General features: G+C 65.4%; 1 protein-coding gene across 3 annotated transcripts in view; it reads right to left on the reverse strand.

Annotated features, from left to right (window-relative positions):
- Positions 1–1,239: 1,239 nt before the first annotated feature.
- LOC117651550 (nuclear hormone receptor E75-like) overlaps positions 1,240–25,552 on the reverse strand; it is a 30,905-nt gene continuing 6,592 nt past the window's right edge. The window contains exons 3-5 of one of the 3 annotated variants that reach the window (XM_034395648.1): positions 13,064–13,208; positions 5,423–5,664; positions 1,240–4,551 (exon numbers count right to left, since the gene is read on the reverse strand). In XM_034395648.1, coding sequence (XP_034251539.1) covers positions 2,539–4,551; positions 5,423–5,664; positions 13,064–13,208 — 2,400 coding nt within the window. In that variant the 3' untranslated portion in view covers positions 1,240–2,538. Of the gene's footprint in view, positions 4,552–5,422; positions 5,665–7,423; positions 7,930–13,063; positions 13,209–25,552 lie in introns of those variants that run through there. The other 2 variants (XM_034395649.1, XM_034395650.1) reach the window with 2 other exon arrangements.

The following is a 25,552-nucleotide window of genomic DNA, read 5'->3' on the forward strand; positions in this document are numbered from 1 at the left end:
GCAGTGGGAGGAAGCTGGTCGAAAAAGCAAGAAATCGTTTGGAATCGATCTTCGGGCCGACTGGCTAACCCAAGGGGCTGTACGAGACTAACAGTGCGGAGGCGTCTGCACCCGACCCTGGGCGTGCAAACCTCTAGCTCTCCGCACTCATTTGAAAACGTTTTAAAATGTGTTTTGCGTGGCGTGGTGGTGCGTTGCTGTGTGGCGGCAACCTGCACGCAGGGGTTTGACCCGCGTGGGCCAGGCCGAGGGCCAGGCTGTGGCGTGGCCATGGCGTTACCGGTGTGCTCGCTCGCTGCCGCACGCTGCGCGCCCAAGCCGGCCAAGCCACGCCGGCGTCGCCTGATCGGCCTGGCGGGCCTGGCTGGGCTGGGTGGCCGTCGTACAGACCGGGATAGGGGTGACCTTGCTCTTGACCGTCGTGTAGTTGGCGCGGCGAGGGCCCGCCGTGCCTCGCGGTGCCGCGCGGTGCCGCCACGGCCGCTGGCACCACCTCTTCCACTGCGGCTTATGCAAGTGCGGCATGGTGACGTTGTCTGGCCGAAATACGGTGCAAGGCCAAACATCACGTGTCCGGCCAGCGCGGCCCGTCCGCCCGCCCCGCCAAATCGGCCTGCAAGGCCCGGTGCCCCGCGGTGGCCGTACAGGACCATGCCGATCCTTCTAGACGGCGGCCACGTGCCTACACCTTGCGCGCTTTGGCGGCTTTGGCCATCCCCGTCTGACGGCATGCCGCGGCCCGCGAGTGCATCATTGTCGAGGACGCCGTCGAGGACCCAGGCGTTGCGCCATGCGGCGTGCGACATCCGTGGTCTAGCGGCCAATTAGCTGACCAACTTTATGTCTGACTTGGTGTGACTGCGGCGCCGACTCGGGACGCCGAGGACCGGCGTTCAACTCCCGCCGTTTCTGAACTTTGTCTCACTCAAGGTGTGGAGGCATTGGTCTTTGGTGACCGGCGGTGCATTGCAGAATGTTCGTTCACCTTCTCTTGCCTACTTCACGCGAGCCGCGATCGTGTTTTTGAGGGTGTACGTTGTTTCTCTCACTCAGCACCGAGTGATCTGCATTTTTTCCTCACTGCGCGTAAATCTCAGGTTTGCTTTATACTCGTATTTTTTTGTTTTCTTTTCTTTTGTTCTTGGTACTGTAATGCTCGCGATATCAATTCCTCTTTTCAATCGAGTTTTTTTTTTTTTTTTTTAAATGGTGAAGGGTATGTTTGTAAAAGACAAGAGATAAAGTTTCTTTTTGTATTTCATCAGGTTTATTCTGACGACTCCTCACTCCCAAGCTTACAAAACATTTTTACAAGCACACTCACATCGCTTTTACTTGTGACACACACAGCCTGTAGGGCAGGCCCAACTACCGGCCCACACTAGAGGCTAGGCTGCCTTCACTGGGGACTCTCGATCTGTTGACCAAACAATGCCATGCCGGCGTTGCATGCATATGCATGTGCAAGGCCGGTCTGGTACGGCGTTTCGACCTGTGTAGTGAAGGCTACTCTCCAAATTATTACACTAATAATAATTATAAACAAGCAATTGTTTGGTCAACAGATATTGCAATAAATAATATATTTTATAAATGCGAAAAAATTTGCTTACTTTATAATAATTCCTGCTTTTCTTGAGAAAGACAAAAATGGTTAAGACTACTATGGTAGGGTAAGAAAGGGAGTTTAAAATTTCATGTCAGTTACTTTTCTTAGAAAAGACAATGAAACAAAAATTATTTAGCCTCTCTACTAAATGATGGGATTGCCGACCGAGTCAAACGTACTAGTAAATACGCATTGCATCTAATATTATTTTATATAAAACAACAACAATTACAGAGGCACGCGTGAGCTCGCAGGCTCAAAGTGACTCAGGATACGTAGGAAGTCACGGCCGTCGGAGTTTAGACAATTGAATAGATTAAATATTGGAGCGGTGTTTGGGGTGATGACTAACAACTAGACACTGATACAGACGCCTAAAGCTACAAGTACATACGATACAGCAACCACGACATTTTTTTTTTCAATCATTTCCGGGTGCCGTTGACTTCCCTCAGTCTCAATTTTCCTCATACGATCGTTGAGGTTGGTTTTAATCTAACACCTTTCTTATATGCATGTACAGAAGGAGAAGAAAAATTAACATTAAATGAATTTTCTTTACAAATTCGAAAAAAAAAGATGTACAATAGACTCAACAAACTTTACACAAATAAAAAAAATGCAATTCCTACATTGAATTATATCACATATAATGAATATTATTTAGGATTGATGCTGGACGAGGCCAGGCTGAGGGCCCACCTCGCAACACAGCAACACTATACATAGACTTAAAACACACGTAGAATTAAGAAATAATAAATTATTTGGTTCTTAATACAGTTTAAAAGTGGCACCTTCGAAGAGAGTGATATGGACGCCCCGAGTGGGGCGCACAGGCATCCAATCCGCGACCCGCGACATGAAGCGACTGTTTGTACCACTGTACTTTGTACTATTCACACTTGGCGGTAACGACGCCGCACGCCCTAGGCTTCTAACGACACCACTTTGTGGGGGGTGGGTTGTGGCGCCGAGAGGGGCCGGGGGGAGGGGGATGGTGACTTCTTTGAAAGGTTGAGCGGCTGCGAGTTGGCGGCGAGGCCCACCTGCAGCTCCACCAGCTTGGGCGGGTGCGCGGCGTGCGGGCTGCCGAGGTGGCCGTGCGCTCCGTGCGCGGCGTGCCCGGTGGAGGACGGCGAGCAGGCGGGACTCCTGCTCAGGTATATCCTGGACAGCTCGGCGCCGGGCTGCGTGGGGGGTGGTGAGGGGCTGCTCGTCGAGTTGGGGGCGAGCGGCGACGCGTACGCGAAGGGCGACGCGGGCGAGGCCGCCGAGGCCGCCGAGGTGATGACTCCCGAGGAGGCGGAGGCCGAGGCGGGCCACCGCTGCTGCTGCGCGTGGGGCGCGGGGGGAATGTAGTGGTGGTAGGTGTCCGTGTGGCCCGCCATGATGTAGTTGTGGATGATGTCGGTGCGCTTGAGCTGCTCTGCAGTCATGCGGGGCCCCTCCATCAGACTCCTGGCCAGCGTGGAGTGCGTGCTGGACAGCGAGGACGTGAGGCTGGCCTGCGACGCGGGCGGGGCCGCGGCGGCGGACACGTGCACGGCCGCGGGTGAGCGCGCGGGCGAGGCGACCACCATGGGCTCGGCCTCGGCCGAGTCCTTGTGGCGCAGCGCGCGGAACTTCTTGTGCGGCTTGTAGGCCTCGTCCATGAGGGAGTTGGTGTCGCAGAGCGGCGGCGCCTGCAGCACCCGCTTGAGCACGGGCATGTCCTCCACGTGGCTGGGGTGCGAGTGCTCGTCCTTGTCCTCGAGCGACGACCGCGGCGACGAGCAGACGGACGTGGGCGCCGAGTGCGCGCCCAGCTTGTCCAGCTTCTCGGTGCCGGACTCGATGCCCGAGTCGCTGGGCGAGTCCAGCTTCCTGGGGAACCGGTGGTGGGCGATGGGCCGGCCGTGGCCGAGCGCGGCGGACAGCGACATGGCGTGGTGCTGGTTGTCGTCGTCGCCGGACGTGGAGCCCGAGTTGGCGCGGTGGCGGTGCGGACACACTGCCAGCGTGCCGGCCAGGGTGGCGGCCAGCAGCGGCGCCGAGGACGCGTGGCTGGACTGGTGGTGGTGGCCGTGGTGGGCGTTGGAGTACGGGCTGTCCGTCAGCGAGGCCACCTCGCCGGAGCACACCGACTCGGAGCTGGACACGGAGCCGAGCGGGCTCTTGACCACCTCGTCCATGGTCACGTCGGACGCGGAGGACCACGACGACGAGCCGGCGGGCGACTTGCTGCTGTCGTCCACCTCGCCGCACATCATGGTGCCCCACATGTTGGTGCTGGAGCTGCTACTGCTGCTGCTACTGCTGCTGCTGCCGTTGTGGATGCTGTGGTGGTGGTGGGCGTTGAGCTGCTGCTGCTGCTCGGTCATCTTGAAGGCGAGCAGCTTCTCAGAGTGCAGGGTGTTGAGGGTGCGCAGGTCGGGCACCTTCTTCATCAAGTCGTGCACGATGTGGTTCTGGCCCGGGTGGTTCTGACTGACGACCACCTGCAGGGCCTGCTTGAGCTTGTTGTGCATCCTCTCGACCAGCTCGGTGTTGCGCAGGCCTGGCCGGTCGGGGGCGACCACCACGATGGAGCAGAACAGGGCGATCTCCGCGTCCGAGAGCCGCAGCGCGTTGAGCCGCTCGGCGAAGTCGAACATGGAGTCCATGAGGAAGCGCGCGTTGCTCGAGTTGTGCACGCTCTCGCGCTTGAGCACCTGCCCGTTGAGGCAGACCATGGAGTTGGTCTGGCCGTCGAACAGGCACGCCAGGCGCACCAGCAGCACCTCGAACACGCCCGCCTTGAGCAGGGTGACCTGGTCGTCCTGCGCCAGGTGGAGGAAGCCGGGCAGCTTCTTGGCGAACTCGACGACGCCGCGGATGGCGGGGGAGAAGCGCTTGCTGAAGTCCTGCAGCAGCTCTTGCTGGCCGGACAGCGGCACCGGGTTGGGGTTCAGCGGGCACGTCTGCAACAACAACAAGAAAGCCTCGGTCAGTCGAAGAAAGTGACTCGCCTGCCCCGCCGGCCAGGGCCCTGCCTTGCCCTGCCGAACCGGATCGAGACCATCAGGCCGGCCTACCGGCCAACGAAAGTGAATGAGCATCCGACCCGAAGGCGTCCCGAAGGCGTCCCGAAGGCGTCCCGAAGGCATCCCGAAGGTCAGGGCAAGTCTTGCCCGACCTAAACGCCGCGCTTACTTGGCGACATGAACGTCTATTTTTACCCCGCAGCCGGCTGATGCCTGGCTGATGCTGAACGACCGTTCTGTCGTCCCCTCTCTCTCGCGCGGCTGCGGGCCGCCCCACGAGTGCGAGAGAGACCGCGAGTGAGGCGCGCAGCCTCGCCGCGGAGAAAGGTGTTTGATTCGACCTTGCGACGCACCGACTGCCGTTAGCCGCTCGGCTTTCCAGTTACGCCCCGGAAGCGACGGCGGGGCAGGCAGAGAGATGAGACTGCGTCCTTCGGCGTTTCCGCGCGGAGGCTTGGCTTCACGCGAGTCAACTTAGCCGCGAAAAGCGCAAAGCGGCTAGGAAATCCTGTCGGCTTATCGCTGCCTCGCCTCGCTGGCTCCTCGCAGGCTTTCCTCGAAAGCGGTCCGTGACTAACGCTGCACCCGCGCAATGGCTTCGGCCGACTGTACAGGCGCGACCGTTTGGCGCTTGGCGCCGGGCCCAAGGCGGCGGCTCGGACTTGGCAGCGCCGGGCCGCGAGGCGTGTCCCAAACCAGAGATGACCTAACCCTCTATTCCTCTAGCGGGCGCGCGGCGCGCCTACCGGGGCGACGAACCCGCACTGTTAAAACGGCTGAGCGTTGAACCCGGGCCAGTACTACTCACCAGGGTGGGCGGGCAGGCGGTGTAGGAGGGCTGCTCGCGGGCGCGGGCCAGCATGGGCTCCACCTTCTCGCGGGTGAAGTCACACGTGTCGAGGTGGGCGCGCACCACCGTGCTGAACAGGGCGGACTCGTCCTCCAGCTCGGCGGCCACGGCCTTCTCGGCGGACCGCGAGTTGGAGCTCTGCTGCATGGCGGCCAGGATGCGCGCCTTCTCCCGCTTTGGCACCCGCCCGAATCTCACGGCTGCAACAAACAAGAGACGCGACACATGAGTACACTGTCAGACTGCCGCAAAGGTGGCCGACGACGCGGCCGGTGCGCGCCAATGCATAACCAGGTCAATCCGCGCGTAAATCAGCCTAGACACCTGGGGATTCTTTTTATCCCATTCTTTGGGGGCGACTTGTATACGAGGGTTCTGTCGGCACCGCCCCGGTCCCCGGACGGACCGCCACACCGCCCGGGGCACAAGACGAGCAGCCTGGGGCCTGGCAGTGGCCTGGCCGGGCGACGCCGGCCGGCCGGGAAAGTAGGTCAGTCCCCGGCCACGGCGGCAAGCACGGCGGCCACTCGGCCAGACCGGGCCCCAGGATGCACCGGGCGCAGCGGCGCAGCGACGCAGCGCAAGACGGTCCAGTACAGTACCGCACATAACGAGAGCTGCAGACTGAGGAAACTGCTCGTCAGACCGAGGGGCGCGAGGGGCGCGGGGTGGGGTCCTCGCCGAGGACGCACAAGTGCCCCTCCGCCACGCCGGCCACGCCCCGTCTGCTTCCGCCGGCCTGCTCTGTGCGGCCTGCGCCGCCGGCCTGCCCCGGCCGGGGTGACTGACTTCCGGGCACACGCGCGCGTCTCAGGTCTCGCGTCTCGCCAGGTGCAGGCCGGACGGACCAGACGACCAATTATACCCAGTGCATGAGGGCACCGGGGAGGCGGCGCGGCGGCGCAGCTCGGCCGGTGCAGGCGGGCAGGGCAGGCCAAGGCCCCAGACGCCATTACCATCACAAAGCACCAGCGTCCTTGGGACTCCCTTCCCTCCAACGGCCGGCCGGGCACGCCGGCACGCCGGGCCGCAACGGTCGAGGGGAGTGGCGAGGCGGTAGGGGAGGCTCGGGAAAGAGGGCGACGCCGGGCACGTGCGCGCCGACACCTGGTCGCGCTGGTCGCGGACAAGGACCCCGTCGAGTTCTAACGAGCTCGCGGCTCAGACACCACCTTGTCTCTGCTCCCCGTTGACCGGGTCGCAGTGCGTGCTGCGCGCCGTTCTCGGAGCCCTATCGGCTATTGCCTGGCGAGACAACAGGAAGAGGAAGGCGAGTGTGTCGCGGCTTATCAGGCAGACCGCAAGTCAGGGCCAAGCGGCCGAGGCGCGGCGACGCGGCGACCGTCAGCCACGCCAATTTCACTTTCGGATTAAAAGAAGAAGTAGAAGGCGATATAAAAAGCCAACCCTCGTCCCGGCGGCGCGGCGGAGGCCAGGCGGCAGCTGCACGTCGAGCGGCCAGGAGTCATCGCCCCGACTTGAAAGCGAGAGCGAGAGGGAAGAGAGAGGGAAGGGAAGAGAGAGCGCACCGGCCGCAGCCATGGACGCGGCGAGCAACGCGGGCAGCGCCCCGCCCCCTCCACCTCTCTCACTCTCGCTCTTTAGAAAGTTCAACTGGAGTGGTGAACCCGGCGCGGACGCGCGGACGCGCGGACGACGGCGACCTCCCTGACCCGCGCGGTCCGCGTCGAGCAGGCCGCGAAGTGCCTGAGCACGGCGCGCAACCCGCGCAACAGTTGTGCGGGCGCGCGACGCGGGCGACGCCCTCGGCCCCGCGCACACGGTCAACGACCCGGCGTCCGCGGCATCCGCGTCGCGGCCCGCGACGGCCACGGTCACCGCGCCAAGTCCCCCGAACCGCGAAACCCATGGAACCGCAGAGTTTCTTTCGAGAGGATTTAGACTAAGTCGCCCGCGCGCAAGGCGAGGGCGACGTCGAGACTCCCTAGAGATACCTACGTGCATTGTGGTAGTTGACGACCCCGTTGAGGATGCCTTTGAGGATTGGTAACTCGTCCCCCATTGTATTCCAAGGTAATCCAAATGGGCGAATATCACAGGCAGTCACTTTCACTAACGTTATTTCACTAGACGTGATTTTGGTATGGCACTGAAGAGTGGGCTTGGCTATCACACTTCACAGATGAATAGATTCACACACTAGTCGAGGCTTGACACCTCGGATTGCACACTGTTGCACTGATCACACACTGATGGTAATCCAAAGTAGGCGCAGATCAGAATGTCGTCCGTTTGGTATCCAATTTGGTATCCAGGAGAAATTCGCTCTTCCGCAGGTGATGTAGGGACAGCGAAGCGGGCTGGTACGGCATAGCCACTGAGACCGGCTCACATTTAGCGCACGACAGTCAGGGCTCGACTCGGTAGACTCGGTACGGGCTGTAGCGGGCGGACGTGCGTTCGCCGCGCTGCATTCCCCACGACTGCCGGCCCAGCGGCGATGCCCGATGCCGGCGCGGCGGGGGGGCAGGGCCGGCCGGGGCAGAGCCGGCTCTCTCTCCCGCGCAAGCAGACGACGCGCGCTTCGGGCGGCTTCGGCGGCCGCTCGGCTGCCGCTCGGGCCGCAAGGCCGCGCCGGGGCCCCCTGGGCGCGCTGCCCCCTCCCCACGGCCCCACCGGGCCCCACGCGCCACGCCTAACCTTGAACTTGCCTCCGTCTGGCTGCGCGCGGCGCGGCACGCCATGGCACGCCACGCCAGCACCGCGACAACCACAGCTAGAGCAACAAACTTCCCGGACGTTCGGTGCTCCCGCCTGCCCGACACACCCTCAAGGTGGACCCGAGCCGAGGCTCCCAAAAATCGATGGGCACCAATTGGGGGCCGTCAGGGGAAGGGGGCCCACTGTGGCCCACACGGGAAGTCCTTGGGGCGTCTATTTCGCGCAGCACGGTGACGTCGTAGCGGCAAGGCCTGGCCTGAGGCCTGGCCCACGCCATGTCGCCGACGGCCTTGTCCTTCGCCGTCCTGCCGCCCTGCCGTCGCCCTGCCGCCCTTCGCTCACTTCCGCGCCCGGTCCACTTGCCACTTGACTGCCTCCACGAGATTCGCCAAAACGTGCGCGCCCTGGACGGGGCCTGGACGGGGCCTGGACGGGGCCCCAAAGCCCACGAGTCCCAAAGGACCTTCAAAAATCATTCAAGTCAGATTCGTTGGGACGCCAAGTTCGATCAAACTTGAGCAGACACACTGCTCCGGCCGCCACGCGGGCGCTGACGCAGTGCTTGTGACACGTCCCATAAGGCCGTCGCCAGGCGCGAGGCCGCCGCAGGCACTGTACAGTGTACCCGCGAGCCTCACGTCGCATAGAGACAGCGCTTTCAGGAAATGTCCCAAGGTCTCGCCTCTAAAATCAATTTTGAGCAGGGAGGAGCTAAGCGGCGCGCGAGCCGGGCCGGGCGTCACAGAATACGTAAAATGTTGTTACGTCGCGTGGCGGCAGTGTGGCGGCAGTAGCGACGGCGGCGGCGGCGGCCTGCACCGAGTTCGGCGCTCCGCCGCTAGGTGGCAGCACGCGCCTCGCGCGCCGCCAGCGCCACGCGGCCCGAGCGGCGAGAGCGCCAACCTCGCTCCCCCTCCACTGCGGGTTCGGCGCCCGACCCGAGCCGCTCCGAAGCCGTCCCGATGCCGGTCGGCCGCCACTCTGTACGACTCGGGTGTCGCAAGGGCCAATGCCCCCGCAGCCGCACCGCACAGTGCACCGCACCGCGTTGTCTGGCCCACTGGCCTGCAGCCTGCACCACGCACTGCACTTTCTCGTCAATGAATGGAAATGCGGTAAATGAAATCCAAAGCCGATTCAAGTCACTCGGCGCTGCTGTATGCCATTTCCATGGGAACGACGGCGTCCTGGAGGCGACCCGCGGCCGTCATCGTCATCCTGGCACACCAGGACCTGCAGAGCCACGGCACTGCCACGGCCGGCACCGCGACGAGACGCTCCCCGAGGAAAGTAAGAGTGGCGTCACTTTCTCAGGGGCTGCTTGCTTGGCTTGTTGGTCCAGGGCCTAAGTGGCACACTGATTTCTCTGAGGGCTCGTCCACTGCCGCGCTGCCGCCCGCCCGCCGCGCAGGGCCCAGCGCCGCGCCGCCCCGCCAGGGAAACACTTTCACTGCCTCGCCGTCCTGGCCGTTCACCTTGCGAGGCGCGGTCGTTCACCGCGGGGCGAGATCAGCAGGCGGAGGGGGTCCTTGTCGTCGGCCACCGTCAACGGCAGGCCACGTCGCCCTCAACGGCCACGTCACCGTCAACGGCCAGGTCACCGTCAGCGGCCAGGTCACCGCAGGTCACACCGCCAACGGCCAGGTGGCCGTCAAAGACTAGGTGGCCGCCTACGGGCAGGTCGCCGTCATCCACCCAGCCGGTGCTTGGTGTAAGATCGAGCAGTGCGGTGGACAGGAGCACGGAGCCACGAAAGGAAAAGTTGATCCGCGGCTGCAGCCGCTGCAGCACGTGGCCCGGATGGCCCGGATCCAGGTCCCTGACTCCGTGCACTCCGAGCACTCCCTCCGTGACTCGGGCGGATCTCTTTGGGTCCAGCGCGGCGAGGCTGGCGAGGCGGCGGGCGAGCGCGGCTTTCCCGTGTCATTGTTGAGGCACTCTCGCTCTCGGCGAGGGAGAAAGCGAAGGTGGCGAGGCACGGCGAGGTCGTCGACTTGGCCTACTGAGGCACAAGGCGGCTGTGGCGGTGGCGGTCCGGCCTCGCGAAAAGCGAAAGTGCCTCAACCCGACCGACTTGGAGTTCAGCAGCACCTCCCCGGTGACGTGCATCTTGCAACGGCCGTCCCCTCCACCTCCCCTACGCCCTGCAGGCGGCCTGCAGGCGGCGCGCGCGGTGCGCCTGGAAGGCCTGGACGGCCTGGAGGGGATCGAGTCCTCGAATTTCACCGCGCGGCCAGCGACCCGGCCTACCCCAAGCCGGGGGGGCAGCCAGCCAGCCGGGAAAGTGAGAGTGCATTAGGGCCCGGGGCTGGGACGGCCAGCCCGGGGCGGGCCAAGGAGCAGGCGAAGCTCTCCCGGGGCGTCGCGGCGTCGTGGCGTCGCGGCGGCCGTGCCCGGGCAGGTGGCAGTAGGTCGGGCCAACGACCCAGCTCAGCCTCCCAGTCGCGCCGCCAGCCAGGCGCGGCGCCCCGCCGCTAGGCCAGGGGCGTTTCGTAAACGCGCGTCCGGGCCGCGCCTGGCGGGCCGCGAGATTTGGGTAACCGCGGATCCGTGGAGGCCGTCGAGGCGGCGGAGTCGGTCGGCGAGGTGCTACACTGCCAGTGACACTGCAAGTGGCACTACACTGCCCTGCAGCGCGCCCTTGCGGCCCTTCGGCCCTTGCGACACGTCCCCGATTTACGTCACCGCCGTCCCTCGGCCGCCCTCGGCCCAGCAGGTGCATTGTGAAAACGGCCAGCAGCCTCGGGTCCCGGGTTCAAACACCCGCGCAACAATCATCCACTGTCATCCTTATTCATTTTTTTTTTCGCGGCCCCGCGCGCACGCGCACGCACGCACTGACCGTGAGCGCCCCGCGGCGGGCCGGCCGAGCAAGGGCCTCGACACGGTTTGGCGTGGAAGGACACAAGCGCGACGTAAAATGGACCAGCCCAGCCCCTCCCCCCGCCGCAATTGACCAATCACAGACGGGCTGTGCTGCGCGAGCACCGAGTCACACTTCTAGAGCAGCCAGCGCAGCCGCGCGGCCAGGCGGCCGTGAGGTCAACGAACGCTATACGAGTCACGGCTGTGTGGCTGCGGCCTGGGCTGTGACCTACAAACGGACCGCCGGGAACAGCGCGTGCGAGGGAGACGGAGAGACAGAGCGCGGTGGGGGCCTTCGGGGCCTTCCGAGGATCGATGCCCCGGTGCCGCGGCCTAAACGGGGAAATCGGCGGCCGCCTCAAATGAAATCATCATTGTGTGAGTGCGTGCGAGGGAGAGCGAGCGAGAGGTCAGGCGCGCTGGCCGGCGAGAGCGAGAGAGAGGGGCAGCGTCCGCCGCGTGCGCGTTACGCAAGGCAGTGAGAGTGTGGTGGTGTTACGATACACGCGGGGCAACTTTCAAATGGCCAAGCAGCGCGAGCTGCCGAAGCGGCGGAGCGGCCGTAGCGCACGTCACTCACACACTCTCGCGGCCGCGCGCGTGTGTGCGTGCCAGAGTCAGAGGGAAGGGGGGGGGGGAGAGCGCGCGTGTCTGTCTGTGTGCGAATGTGTGTGTGTTACGGAACGGAGGTGACCCACTCCGCGGCAGCCTTGGCGCTCAGTTCAACAACCTCTTGCCCGGCTTGTGCGGCGCTTTGCAACCGGGTCGCGGGGAGGGGGGAGGGGGGGGGGAGCGTCGTCACCAGGCCGACCAGCAAGCACGGCGCACGGCCTTCTGACGTCCCATCCGCGGAAAGAACAAATACTGCCCCACCCTCGACCCCCGAAAAGTTTCTCAAAACTCTAAAGTTCTCAAACGAAGGCCCGTGCTGAGGCTCGTCGTCGCGGACTTGCAGCCACAGCGGACTCGCTGGAGAAACTCTTCCAGTGGCTCTCCCCAGGCCGGAGCGGGCTGGAGGGCCTGGAGAAGGGAGACGGTACAACGACCTTACGGCCCCCCTCCAGGACTCCAGGCGCCGCGGTCGGTCACCACTCCGGGACCGTGCTCTCATTCGAGCTGCCCCCTCTCCCTCGTCCTTGTCCCGCGGCCGCCGTCTCCGTCTCCCTCTCTCTCGCTCCCCGTTCCCAATACGCGATGCCGCAACTGGAGTCAACAAACCTTGCCGTGTCTCCACCGCCGCGGCGGCGGTAACGAGGCTGCGCGGCCGCGGGGAAGGGGGGGGGGGGGGGGGGGGGCGCTCGGCGGGGCGCGGCCGCGGCGCCCCAAATCGGGGCCGAAAAAAAAAAACGCGCCGGCGAGACGGGACGCGAAACCGCTTTCCGCCAATGCCAAGTTTGCAGGGAGAGGAAGCGTGTCGAAACACACACACACGCGCACGAACGCACGGAGAGGGTCCTGGTGCCGAAGGACATAACACCCGCCCGCACCGCCAGAAGAACACAGTCCTCACTTTCTTCGGCGGGCAGGCCAGGCCAGGCTTTAGCGCGACGGCGAATTACTAATTCAAAGTCCCGTCCCCGATTCGAACGGCTGTCGAAACGGGACGCGCGGGTTAAATCCAGCACAATCTATGAAAAATTTCGCGACCCGCTCAACGACGGGCGGCGGTGGCGGCGGCACCAGTTGCTCGCGGTGGTGGGGGTGGAGTGGGGCGTAGCGGAGCGCGGCAGGGGGAGGGGAGGGGGTATGATATAACTCGTAGTGGGGCCGAGGCTGCGCGAGGGCAATGCTCCCGTGAGCCCATGAGGCCGCCCCGCCGCCCCGCCGCCCTCGAGAAGGAGGGCACGTCGGCCTAGGGCTGGCCGCGGGCTGGCCGCGGGTTGGCCGCCATTCTCGCCGTGTTCGCGGCTGGCCATGAGATGAAGTACCCATCGGCCGGAAGATACTCGACTCGGACCATAGATTTTGAATCAGCCAAGGCCATTATCAAACCCAGAAACCCAGAGGAAAATCTTACTTAAAAGGTAAAGATAAGAAGGATGGAGGACTCACCGTCTCTGCTCATGCCGACGGCGATGCACTTCTTGAGGCGGCAGTACTGGCACCGGTTCCGGTTGATCCTCAAGATAGAGCATTGCTGGTTCTTGGTGCACGGCCGGTACTGGATCTTCTGCTGGATGGACCGCCGGAAGAAGCCCTGTTCGGAGGCACAAGAACACGGCGAGGAGTCAGTGGCGTTGTCCGAGGAGGCGGTGGGCGATGGTGGGCAGGTGCAGCGGGACGGCGGCCTGCTCGGGGGGCTGCTCGGGGGGTTGCTCGGGGGCGACGACGGCCTGTCCGAGGCCTGCGCGGGGGCGGCGGCCTTGGCGGCGGCCGTGGCGGTGGCCGTCGAGGGCCCCGCCTCGTCCTCCAGGTCCACGACGGGCACCTGCTTGTTGTTGGCCACGACCATCTCGTTGAGCCACAGCTGCAGCTGTCGCAGCTGCAGCTCGCCCACCTGGGGCGCGGAGGGCAACTGCTGCTGGGCGGCCATCGGCGGCGCCTTCAAGTGCTGGTGCAGCAGGGATTCGTTACACGTGAGCACAGCCATTTTGTCGTCACAGTCACAACACCATCACAGAACTTGTCACACACAAACACACACTCGCTGCACCACTGTCACGACAACGGGCGGCACAAACACACACACAAACGTCCGCTTGCCTCGCGGGCCAGACTTGGACTGACTGGGTCCCCTAGTGGGCGCGCTGGCGCTGCGCTGGTGGGGCTGGCCGGGGCCTCGGCGGCCGTGCCGAGCGCAGCCGAGCCCGAGAGAGAGCGGAGCCGAGCGCGCGGGGCGGGCCGCGCGTGCGAGAGAGACGCCGGCGACGGAGGTTGTTGACCGCGGGCCCCGAGTGGGGCGGTGGGGGCCGCGGTGGGGACCGCGGTGGGGGCCGCGGCACGGTTACAGTTAGGCTGTGCTGACCCACTTCGGGGTCGTTTGCCCGCGATCAACGCGCCGCCACCCCGTACGTGTGGGGCTGGTGCCCGCACACACACTCACACATCGCGGATCATGTCAGCGAGCACATCGCGCGAAAGTAAGAGTGCGGGATCGCGCGGCTTCTTCGTCCGATCCGCTTGGCTTCGGAAACAATAAAAATCCGCGAGGAGTGAAGTGAGTGTGTTGCACGTTCCCCGCGTTCCACGCGCCGCGCCGGTTACCGCACGGCCCTCAGCACGGCCGCGACGCCGCGACGCCGCGACGCCGCGGACCACTTGGCGCCCACTTCCGGAGCCTACAGTGCAGGGCCGCCGTCGGGGAGCCCGGGGAGCCTACAGTGCAGGGCGGCGGGGTCGACGGCCTCGAACCTTGAGGCCGCGCCGCCGCCCCGCCGCCGCGCCCTCTCCCTTTGAGGGCTATGCCGCCCTCGCGGCCCTCGCCTGCTGGGGCTTCGCGATGCTTCGCGTAGCCTCGCGCCAGGCGCGCCAATCAAGCGCCGCCCCCTACCGCGAGGCTAGAAAGTTCCGGAAGGCGACGCGAGGCGGGAGAAAGGGCGGCCCCACTGGAAGGGACGGCCGCAGCGCCGAAAAGGCGAAGACAGGCGAAGCGCCGCGACTCTGACTCACGCGCCCCAATTTCTCGGCGCGTTTCGCGTTTGTGACTCACGCCGCGCGCCGCGCTCGCGGATTCGGAGTCTCATTCACAGTGGCGCGGCTTCGCGGCTCATTGAGGTGAAGCGGTGTTGTTTTGGGGCGTGCCGGCCGAGGCCAGGCCGCGAGGTGTTACCCAACCAGGCCGACCACGCCACGCAAGGCGTCGTCGCGTCGTCGCGTCGCGCGGCCCAACCGGACCCGCCGGGTAGGCCGGCAGGCGCCTCGCCAGCCTCGCCTACCGGATGAGGCACACGTCACATGCGCGGCCGCACAGTGGGCCAGAAGACCGGCGGAGCCGGCCAGAATCCCGAACGCATTTTGAGCCCCCGCTAAATGGGACTCGAGCCGAGCATGTGACCCCACCAATGGACTGCGCTCCGAACGAGGAATCCATTGGTGGGGTCACACGTTCGGTTCGCGGCCCATCTGGAGCTCCCTGGCGGTCCCCTGTGCGGGGGGGGCAGCGCTGGAGCGCTTGCCACCCCCAAAGCTGGCTGGTGAACTCATCTGACCCCGGCGGGGCCCGGCGGGGGAAGGGGAGGGGGCGCCGCGGGGGGGTTGGGGAGGTCAGCGCTCGCTCTACATCCGTGCAACACCCCGGGTGCAACACCCTCCGGGGCACCGCGCCCCTCCCCCGCCCCCCGCTGGCGTCGCTAGCGTTCATTGCCCCGGCGTGCCCCGGCGTGCCCCAGCAGCAGTGCAGCGCCATTGAGCCGTTCCGAGAAGCACGGCCAGCGCGGCCACAATGAAGGGCCATGCAGGTTTGCACGCCACGGCACGCCACGGCACGCCACGGCACGCCACCGAGGCACGCCACCGAGGCACGCCGGGGAGAAGGGAGCAAAAACACGACCGAACGGACAGAGGGACAGAAGAAAGCAGAGCAGAAGGTCCCTGCACCAGGAACGAGAACGACGACACGGCGACACCGTGGCGACCGCTTCGACGAACCGCCGGCTCGCCGCGCGTTCGGTACCTCTCGATAGCTGGTCCGATACCCGCGGCCGGAGCGTCCGGGGCCCGCTCCCTTCGACGCGGACGCTGCGCGCTCCGCGGCCGCCCAGTGAAGGCCCTCTCCTCGGCCTGGCGAAAGTCTTCCCTGAAGCGGACCAGCGCGTTGATGCGATTACCCGGGACCACGGCGGTCCGCGCCACTGTCATCGCGAACAAAGCGTTGGCGTCGGGGGTGGTCCTCCTCGCCGGCCGCACAGAGCCGCACGGCCACGCCAATGACTGTGTGAAAACCGGCAGACTGGCTCCGAACAGGCTCCGTCTCCCTCGCACTCGTGGGGGTGGCCGCGGGGTGCGAGGGAGACAGAGGCGCGGTCCGGAATGGCCCTGCCGCCCTGCGGACGGACAAAGAGGCCACCTTTTCGCTAATGGTTCTTCCGTACAGCATCGGCAGCATAGACCTGTCAGGACGCCGTCAGCCTGCGGTTTTCGTGTACTCAGTGGCTTTGTATGACTTTGCGTGCGTTTTCGCCGAAGGGCCCAACCCTTGCAGTGGCTTCCAGTCTCAACAAACTCGTCATCCCTTCGCGGTAAAGGCCTGCTCTGTCTCTCTCGCACCCCGACGGCGCGGCCCGTGAGTGCGAGAGAGACGGCGCCAACGCCAGCAAGTGCATCGCAGCCTGTCACACACGTGAATGGGGCGACCGAAACGGGGTCACTTTTTACACGGGTCCATTGTCCCGGGGGTGAAGGACGAAGAAGGCGCGGTGAAGGGATGGGGGACAAAGCCCGCACCTTGTGCCTGCACTGCAACAAAGTCAACCTTCCTGGAACACCTCCAGGCCCGGCCCGCCTGGATTCCCCCCACCCCACCTCCCGGGCGTGATGGGTTCAGTGGCCTATAAAAGCGCAGCGTCCCCCCGGGACGGCCCCGCTGCAGCAGCAGTGTAGCAGCAGCATCGCGAAAAACAAAGACGACGGCGATGCCGGATAACTCGATACGACAACGAGAATGCATCGACATGCCTTTCGAGAGAGCGCGCGAGACACAAATCGCAAACGACGAAAACAACGACAGGGGCTTAAATGGAGCCGCGCGCTGCTCCGCTGCAAGGAGGACACTCGGGGTCGTCGACCGCAGCGCGGCGTGGCGGGGAGGGGGAGAGAGATAGCGGGCGAGGACGGCGAGCGAGCGAGAGAGAGGGGAGGGGAGGGGCATGACGTAACGTTCGATGACGGTGCGTGGAGGCGAGGGGGGGGGGCTCGGTCTAGTTCAGTGCGGGGTGAGTGCACTGCACCTGGCCGCCTCGCTGCCAGCATTATTTCGGTGCATTTCGGGTCAGCGCGCGCAGCACACTGCCAAGAAGAAAAACTCAGTTTGACTCGAGTATTTCCGCGCGGTGTTCATTCAGTTATTTGAACTACGCGCCTTGCGGAGATTAACTTGATTCGGGTGGTTTCGACTCGAGTTTCCCCACGGTGTGGGGGTCAGTGACTCCCGCCCGGAAACGAGTGCTGCCCGGCGCAGCCGCCACGACCCGCGCTGCTCTCGGAGAGCTCGGAGAGCGGCGTGATCTAGTTCGGCCGCTATCGGCTCGGCCGGGTCGGCCCGTGTGGCGAAGGCCCGAAAGGCGGTGGAGGGCCGACCTTAAAACGGGGCCCGCTCCGCGCTGTCTCCGCCCTATCGCCCAATCTGGGGCACGACGGCACGACACATGCATATGTAGCGACGAGCAGGGGCATGTCCACCGCGATAGTCCAGCAGGACTCCAGAGGCGGCTGCCTGCCCGGCGGGACTGGCGGAGCTGGCAGGCAGCGGGACGGCCCACAGGGCGATAACCTCGCCTCGTGTCGTAACGCTCGCCACTGCTTGGCCGACCTACTTTTGACTGGCGGGCTGGTAGGGCCTGGGCGGGCCTGGGCGGGCCGAGGCCTCGTAGGCCTGCCTGCCGCGCTGCCTGGGGTCAGGCCCCTCCCCCTCCACTCGCGACGCCTCCCCCTCCCCCTTTTCGCTCGCGAGGTCGCCCGATCCGCCCCCGCATCCTCGGGGTCCTTCAGATCCTCGAGGACGCGAGCCACTCCGCCACTTGACTTGGTCAGTGTCGCGAGCCGCAATTACAACGGCCTCCGAAAAAAAGAGACGGCGAAAAAGAAGCGAGAAAGAAATCGGCCTTGGCGGGGATTTGAACCCGCGCCAACAAGTACAGCCTCCGGTGTACACACTCGCGTTCCGCAAGGTGGGAGACGGAGAGAGAGGGGTGAACGAACCACAATGCAGGTCAAGACAAACCGTAGAAGTCGAACGGCCCCCGAGCGCGACGACGCCAGCGACGGCAGCGCCCTCTCGACTTTAAACGGTCTAATAGACTGCGCCTGTTCACCTCGGCAGGCCGCGCGTGACAGCGTGGCGCGGCGCAGCAGCCGCAGCGTGCGAATGGAGAACAAGGTCAAATACGGCAGCGAAACGCGCCGGACCAACTGACGAAACCAACATGGCGGCCAGTCGCTGCACTCTGCGGAGACCAGCTGGACAAAATACGGGCGCCTTTTGAGCTCCAGGACTCGAACCGAACGTGTGACCCCACTGATGGATTCCTCGTTCGGAGAGCAATCCATTGGTGGGGTCACACGTTCGGTTCGAGTCCCATTTAGCGACGAGCTCAAACCGGGTCCGGGATTTGGACCGCCTCTACCGGTCCTCTGGCCCACTGTGCTGCGTCGCCGGTCCCTGCAGGTCCTTGCCCCCTGAGGGGCCCTTCGCCCTTCGCGTGGAGGGGGCTTGCATGGGGCTCACGCCGCGTGGCTGCGCGGCTGCGCTCTGCACGCCCCGCCCCGCTGCCCCCACTTGCAAATTAGCACATCAAAGTTCAACGGCCCGGACCGGCCGCGCGCCTCGACGCTTCGCCTTGTTCCAGCACCGCGTTCGCACCTCCAGCGTAACGCCCTGGAGGACGGCGCCGAGGAGGATGACCTGCACTTTGTTCAGGGCACGCCGTTACGGCCCGGGGGGGGGGGGGGGGGTGAAGGCACACGGCCACAGCGCCGCCGTTGGCCTCGTCTAGCCACGGCTTGCCATGGGCTGCCATGGGTGGGGGCAGCGAGGCAGCACGAACAAATCCAAAGGACTCTGCTTGTCACCATGCGGTACTGGCTGCAACGGGACCCGCTCCACACACACACACACACACACGCACGCACACCGACGGAGCACCCTGCCGCGTAGGCCAGCCCGCCGCGCTGACCTGCCTCGGCGTTGCCTACACTGCACGGCGTTCTGTGGGTCGCGGCGCGCGCGGCGCGTATCGGCAGACGGGTGCGTGTCCGTCAAACAGCGCCAGTGGGGGGGCGTCGAACCGCGTTCCTGGAGTTCTAGAGCCGCGCACGATAAGGCGCACACACACGCAGCGGCAGTGTAACTAGCAAATAGTAAATAGTAAACACCAAAGGGTCCCTGCCCTGGACTGACGTCACGCCTAGCCTACCTCAACAATTGAAAGTACCGTTTTCTTAGTCAGAGGTAAACGACCGCCGGGCCCGGGGCTCCCCACTCCCCACTCGGGCGGCCCGAGCGGGGCGAGCACGGTGCAGCGAGGCTTCGATAGAAGCATCACGACGGCCGCACCGCCGTCACCGACCGGACCGGTTCCACTAGGAACTTTCCTACAATAACAACATCACGACAACTGACCTACCTAAAAAACATTGAGGCGGGGAGGGAGAGACAACAACAGGAGATTGGGCCGAGAGGAAGGAAAATAGCCCGGACTAAATTAGAAGCTGGCTGGACGACGGAGAGGGAGAGAGAGAGAAGCAGCGTGCGCTCCAAACGCCACTTTCATCTTAATTGCCCTGGACCACGACGTGGACCTCGACGTGGACCTCGACATGGCGCGAGTCCACCGACGGGAAGCAGCCGGGCGACACCGGCCACACGCACACCTGCCCGTCACATTCCTTCTCCAGTGTCTTATATTTTTCGACGTGCAGCTAAATTATTGTTATTACATACCCACGTGCGACAAAGACACACACACACCCTCACGAGAGCCAGGCACCGCGAACACTTTCAAGAAAGTTTGTTTTCTCGGCACGAGTCGGTAGCCGCGCCGCCACGCACGCACGCTCCCTCGGCCAGGGCACGCGCGCGGAGGCGCACGCACGCACGGGAGCGCGTCAGCAAACACACACGTAACACGCGCACGCCGTAATCGCCACAATGCTATCCATCTCGGCGGTGATGCGCGACAGGCCGACGGACAACTTTCCAGTCAACGACCGGCGTCGTCGTCGTGGTCGCCGCCGTGGTCGCCGCCGTGCCGCCAGGCCGCAGCCTCCGTCGAGAAAGGCTTCATCTAGCGGGCGATGGCACGGCGGTGCGGCGGGCCGGCCAGGGGAAAGCAGACGGGGCCGGGCCGCCCCCACTGCCGCCCCCACTGCCGCCGCCACTGCCGCCGCCCCGCCCGCGGCAGCCCGCGGCACCCCGCGGTCCCTCGGCCTAGAAAGCGCGCCGATCTCAAACCGTTTCGCGAGTCAGATTTATGTGACTCGGCCAATTAAATTCTGTTTTGGCGTCACGCGTCGCGTCCGCGTCGTCGTCATCTGCCCGTCGTCTGCTGCACGCTGCACTGGACGCGGGGCGGGGCGGGGCGCGGCGGGGCGGGGAAGGCCTCAGGTCGACGCCCTGGCGCGCTCTGCGCTCTCGAAGCATCGGCCCCAGCACGACCAAACAGACCCGACTTCCCCTTTCGGCCCCTCTCTCCTCTCTCTCTCTCTCTCTCTCTCTCTCTCTCTCTCTCTCTCTCTCTCTCTCTCTCTCTCTCTCTCTCTCTCTCTCCCCGCGCGTCCGATCAGCGCTCGCTCCTCTTGTTGCTGCCGGGCAGCCTGCCGGAGCGGTGCGGCTGCAGCGTCGCTCTGTCTCCCTCGCACTCACGGGGCGCGCCGCACAGGTGCGAGAGAGACAGAGCGAGTCTCGGAATGGGCCTGCTGGAAACCGGAGCAGCCGGCCCCGTCGGCCCATTCCACATGCAATCGCATGCAGCGCCGTGGCCGCGAGGGCAGTGCCTCCGCCACAAAAGAAAGGCGAGGTGCACTCACTGGACGAGAAATTCCACCAGATTATGTTGCGGAAAAAAAGAGTTGTCGCCGGACCGGCCGGCCGAGCCAGTGGCCGGCATGGCCAGTGAACCTGTGCAGCCTTTGGCAATTACGCGCGCAGGTACGCGGCCGAAAAAAAAACTCAACGGACGACCACCATTTTAGACGCGCGACTAATAAACAACCATTTTTTTTCGTGGACCCATCGAACGGTCATCGCCCACCGTAAGCAGCACCTCAACAACTGCATTTCAAGCGCAGCAAAAAACCGAAACAAAATGGGGAACAAATTAAGATGCAGGCTGTGGGCGACCCCTTTTTCGACGACCGGACGTTCCCGGGCGTTCCTGGGACGCGGCGCTGACGCATCGCCCCACCTCGCCTTGCCGGCCGCCTGGGCCGACTCGCCAGCGTTGCCTTTCAAAAGGGTATTGACCGCGCTGGAGAAAAGCCCCTCCGCGCTCCAGCCGGTCCAGCCGCTCCAGCCGTTGGCCCTTTTCGCCGCGCGCTCCGGCCGCGGGTTCGCTGACCTGGAGGCCCTGGAGTCGGGGCCCTGGAGTCGGGGCCCTGGGGCCCTGCACGGCGGTGGGCCCCGTTTAGCCGGACAGGCCAATACGGAACACGCCACCATAAATTTCTCATAGACAGGCCGCCATTGTCTGGCCGCCTCGTACAATCCCGGCATAACACGTTTCCGCATGGAAAGCCCTCCGACCACCGCGGTGCCGAGGTGCCTCCGTGGTCCAGCCATTGTGAGCGCAGCAGCCCTTAACAGGGGCAGGCCGATCCATCCCCCTTCGACCCACTGTGGGGCGGCCCGGCGGCCGGACGGCTGGGGGTGGCGGGGCACGGCGACGGCGCTTTAAATCCGCGGCCGGCAGCGCAGGGCGGCGCAGGGCAGGCGGCAGGTGCTGGGGTTAACGCTCGCCAGGTCAACGACCCGCCGCGCGCCACCCGTAAGGGAGAGGCAGTGCTCGGCCTGCTCGCCGCTGCGCGACCCCATTGCGCCACGCCGCTGCAGCGCGCCGCCCCCACTCTGCCTCCGCCCCCCGCGCCGCCCCCAGCCTCACGAGGCCCAGGGCCCCACGGCGGCGCGGCCCGCGCGGCGGGCAGCCTCGGGTCCCCGGTCCCGGCCATCGCCGAGGCGAGCCGAGCCGAGCCGCCGAGCCAGGAGAAGGTCAGTTTCGTTCATTCACCCCGTGGACTGGGCACTGGGCTCCACGCTCGGCCCCTCGGCCCAACTCGGCCAGGACAAATCAAATAAACATGGCGTCATACGACTGCCTCCGATAAAATCGCCTCGGCGCGTGGAGAAAAAGCGGTAAGGCGGACTCCTGGGGCGGGAGTTACGTTAGACCGGCGGGCAACCGGTTCACCGCGCCGATTCCGTTTTAGAAATCTACCCTCCCAGTGCAGGTCCCCGTTGGGGTCCTGGGGCGCAGCGCGCCGGCAGCCCCACTGGCAGCCCCACGGGCAGCCCCACGGGCAGCCCCACCCCGCGACACAGATTGGCTTCACGGAGGTTAGCGGGGGTTGTTCACCCCGGCGCCGGCCTCGGTGAGGAGGGCGTGCCGAGGGCGGGCTGAGAGCATCGAGGGCTCACGGAACGCGGAACCCCCGTGGAACCACCCCCCGGATGCCCCCGGCCGGGCTACCCTTGGAGCGGCCCTTGGACGGGGCGGGGGCGACGACCGCGCGTGCCACCCTGCCCACGCCGCCCAGGCCGGCCAGGTTAGGGTTGCCGCCACTCCACCGCGGAGCACACGAGGGGCGCCCGGAGTAGCGTGCTGTACTGCGGTCAATCTCCCGGACGCGTTTTGAGCTCCAGAGTCGCTAAATGGGACTCGAACCGAACGTGTGACCCCACCAATGGATTGCTCTCTGAACGAGGAATCCATTGGTGGGGTCACACGTTCGGTTTACCACAGCACCAGAGGGAAGCGCCCGCACTGCAGTGCAGCCAGCGCAGCCAGCGCAGCTGCAGATAGGTCAACGACCCACACAGCAGACGGAACGCCTCGCAAATCTCGCGCCGAGCCACAATAATAGAACTGGGTCAAAGACCCCTCGCCAGAGCGCGCTTCACGGGCGCGAGAGCGCGGCGGGAGAGCGGCGGGAGAGCTAGGAGCGGGAGAGCGCGGACGAGGAAGGGGCCCGGCTTCGGCCTGGCTAGGGCGGGAGGCGGCCGCGGGGAATTGGGCCACGGGAGATACAGATTACTCACACGCCGTGCCGAGCGGAGCCGCGCCGCACCGCGCCGTCGGGTCGTTCACCCCGGCGTACTTAGGCCCCTCCTCTCCGTACAACGTGTGCAACGCCCCAAATAAATTTCCGTGTCCCAGATTATCCGCGCGGCCGGCCGCCACGTGCGCCCCCCCCCCCCCTTTTCCTCCTCCGCCACCGCCGGGGTCGTTGACTCCGCATCCTCGCGGCGTCGCGGCCGCGGTGGCGAATTCGCGCGCGGCGCCCCGGCAAGCAGCAAGCAGCAAGCAAGCCCAGCCCGGCGCAGCCCCGGAAGCAACGCGCGCGCCATCTGCGCGTCGGGGCGGCACGCTCGTAAACTAGGCTTCAAACGCCGCGGGCCGGGGCGGAGCGGGGCGGGGTGGGCTTCCGGGTGGGTATGTATTTGGGGCTCGCAAGGCCGGGGAGGCCCCAACCGGACCCAAGCCAGAGCGACCACTGATAAAATTGTTGTAAATTTTATTGACTGCTGCGCCGAATGTTGGGATATTTAATAGATCGCTCGGACAGCTTAGCGACTTCGGCCACTAGGCTGGGGCAGGGCTGGGACCGTGGTGGAGTCCCGGGGCCCACGCCCGCCAGCCCGGCGGCCAAAAAGACAGTGCCAGAGCGGAGCAGCGGAGCAACAACCTCTTGCCGGCCCGCTGCACTCCGCTGCACCAACCTTGGCGAGCACTGCAGGCGTCGCGCTGCAGCCGAGTTAGGCGCGGCGGCGGCGGGGCGCGGTGAGGCGGGGCGGGGCGGGGCGGGGCGCATGCGCTGCGGTGCCGAGTGGTTAGGCCTGGGCGTCGGAATATAGGACACTGGCGGCGAGGGCGTTCACCTCGCCAGTGTGCCGCGCGGTGCCTCGCTGTATCTCCCCGGCCGCGCGCCGCACTTACGCCCCTCTAGCGCCCCGCCACGCCGCCGCGCTGCCGAGCTGGCGTTCCCGCGGGACCGAAGGAGGGGGACTCGAGGGCACGAAGAGGAGGGAGGGGGGCACAGGGCCCCCGAGGCGGAGAGCCCCCGGCACTACGAGAAATGTTAGGGCTGGCCGGGGGGGGGGGGCGTGTGCGGAAAACGGGGCACACTAGAAAAATCGAAGGGGGGCTCGAGCAGAACATGTAGAGCGACGGCGTGAGGGGGTCGCGTGGTCGGCGCCCCCGAGTGCACCGAGTGGCGGGGATCGGGGACCCAGCGACACGCGGCGGTGATGCAACGACGCGTCCCCGTCGCCGACGGCAGCGGCGAACGGCAGCCAGCTGAGAAGAAAATGAAAAACCAGCCTCCCGGCAGGGGGATTCGAACCCACCCCCACCCAGAATCGGAATCATCGGAGAAGTCGGGTAGCGAATCGGTATTGGGGAGTCATCGGTGCGCGCTATCCTGCCGATTGAGCTGCCGGGGTTCCACTTGGGGGTTCCAGCATGGGGTTCCACGGGGTTCTACGGGGTTCCACCCCTGAGTTCGCGGTTCCCTTCCAAGTCGGGCACAGCGGAGGCGGCGCGGCAGCGAGGCGCAAGGCACCGGAAGGGAATGCCTGCGCGGCCTGGCGGGCCTGGCTAGCTAGCATGGCTGCAGGGAGCACTGACCGCCCGGCCGGTGGGTGGAGAGCGCGGGGCGGAGCGACGCGACCTAAATACAGGCCATGCCCCGATGGGGCTCTCCATGGCCGTGCCCCACATCGAGCTGAGCCCGCGGGGCCGAGCCGGGCTGGGCCAGGCCCACAGGCCCAGGCCGCCAGGGGAGTCGGAGCGCCGTGGCGGTAGGCAACCCATCGGGCCGGGCTGCGGGCCGCTCGGGCGGCGGCCTACGTGTCACGGCGCACGGCCGTCGCGTGGTGGCCCACTGGTGGGGGTCCCGGCGACGGGTGGGGAGCCGCGCGGCGTACGTTGGGCTGCCTACCCACGCGGCGCTGTTGGAGTGGACTCAGGCTGGCCGAGGCACCGTAAAACGCCCAACACAGCCACCGCTTGCAGCCGCACCTCCTTTCCACGCACAAAGATACACACCCACAACGAACGCGCGAGCGAGGTTGTCTGGAGCGGTCACCAAAGTTCCATTTCGGACAAAATTGAATGGGTTTGAGTTTGAACGAAATACAGTGGAGAGACACGTGCCTGTCAGAGCGGAGTCGCCGGAACCGGAGTGCAAGTCCGGCCCGGAGATCCCGCATGCAGACCCCAGACTCCGGCACGCGAAAAGGAAGAGGAAGTGGTGCAGAGGACGTCGCCCCGGAGTCCGGAGCCAGTGCCCGGCCGCCGCGCCGCGCCGCCTGGCTCTGGGGACGGTGGCGCCACCTCGCGGCGGCCGAGGGAAGGGCCTTGCAGGACCAGCGCCGCCGGCAGCGCGTGGCGCCCTCGCGCGGCGGAGCGGCGAACCACGTGGCGGTCGCCTGGCCGTCGGCCCGTCGGCCTGCCCCGCGAGAGGGCACGGTCAGGGTACGGCCGGTTATGCAACCAGGTAACGCTGGAATGGAATGCGGGGGCGGCTAGGCAAATGAGGGCCAGCAGCCCTGCGCGCTGCCCGGCACTGCCGGACCGCACCGCGCAGCAGACTCTGTCTCTCTCGCACTCATGGGGCGTGCCGCATGGATGCGGGACAGACAGAGCGACCGAAACGACTCTCAGGATCGGTATC

Source organism: Thrips palmi, unplaced genomic scaffold (genome assembly GCF_012932325.1).
Source record: "Thrips palmi isolate BJ-2018 unplaced genomic scaffold, TpBJ-2018v1 HiC_scaffold_6, whole genome shotgun sequence".
Lineage (NCBI taxonomy): Eukaryota > Metazoa > Arthropoda > Insecta > Thysanoptera > Thripidae > Thrips > Thrips palmi.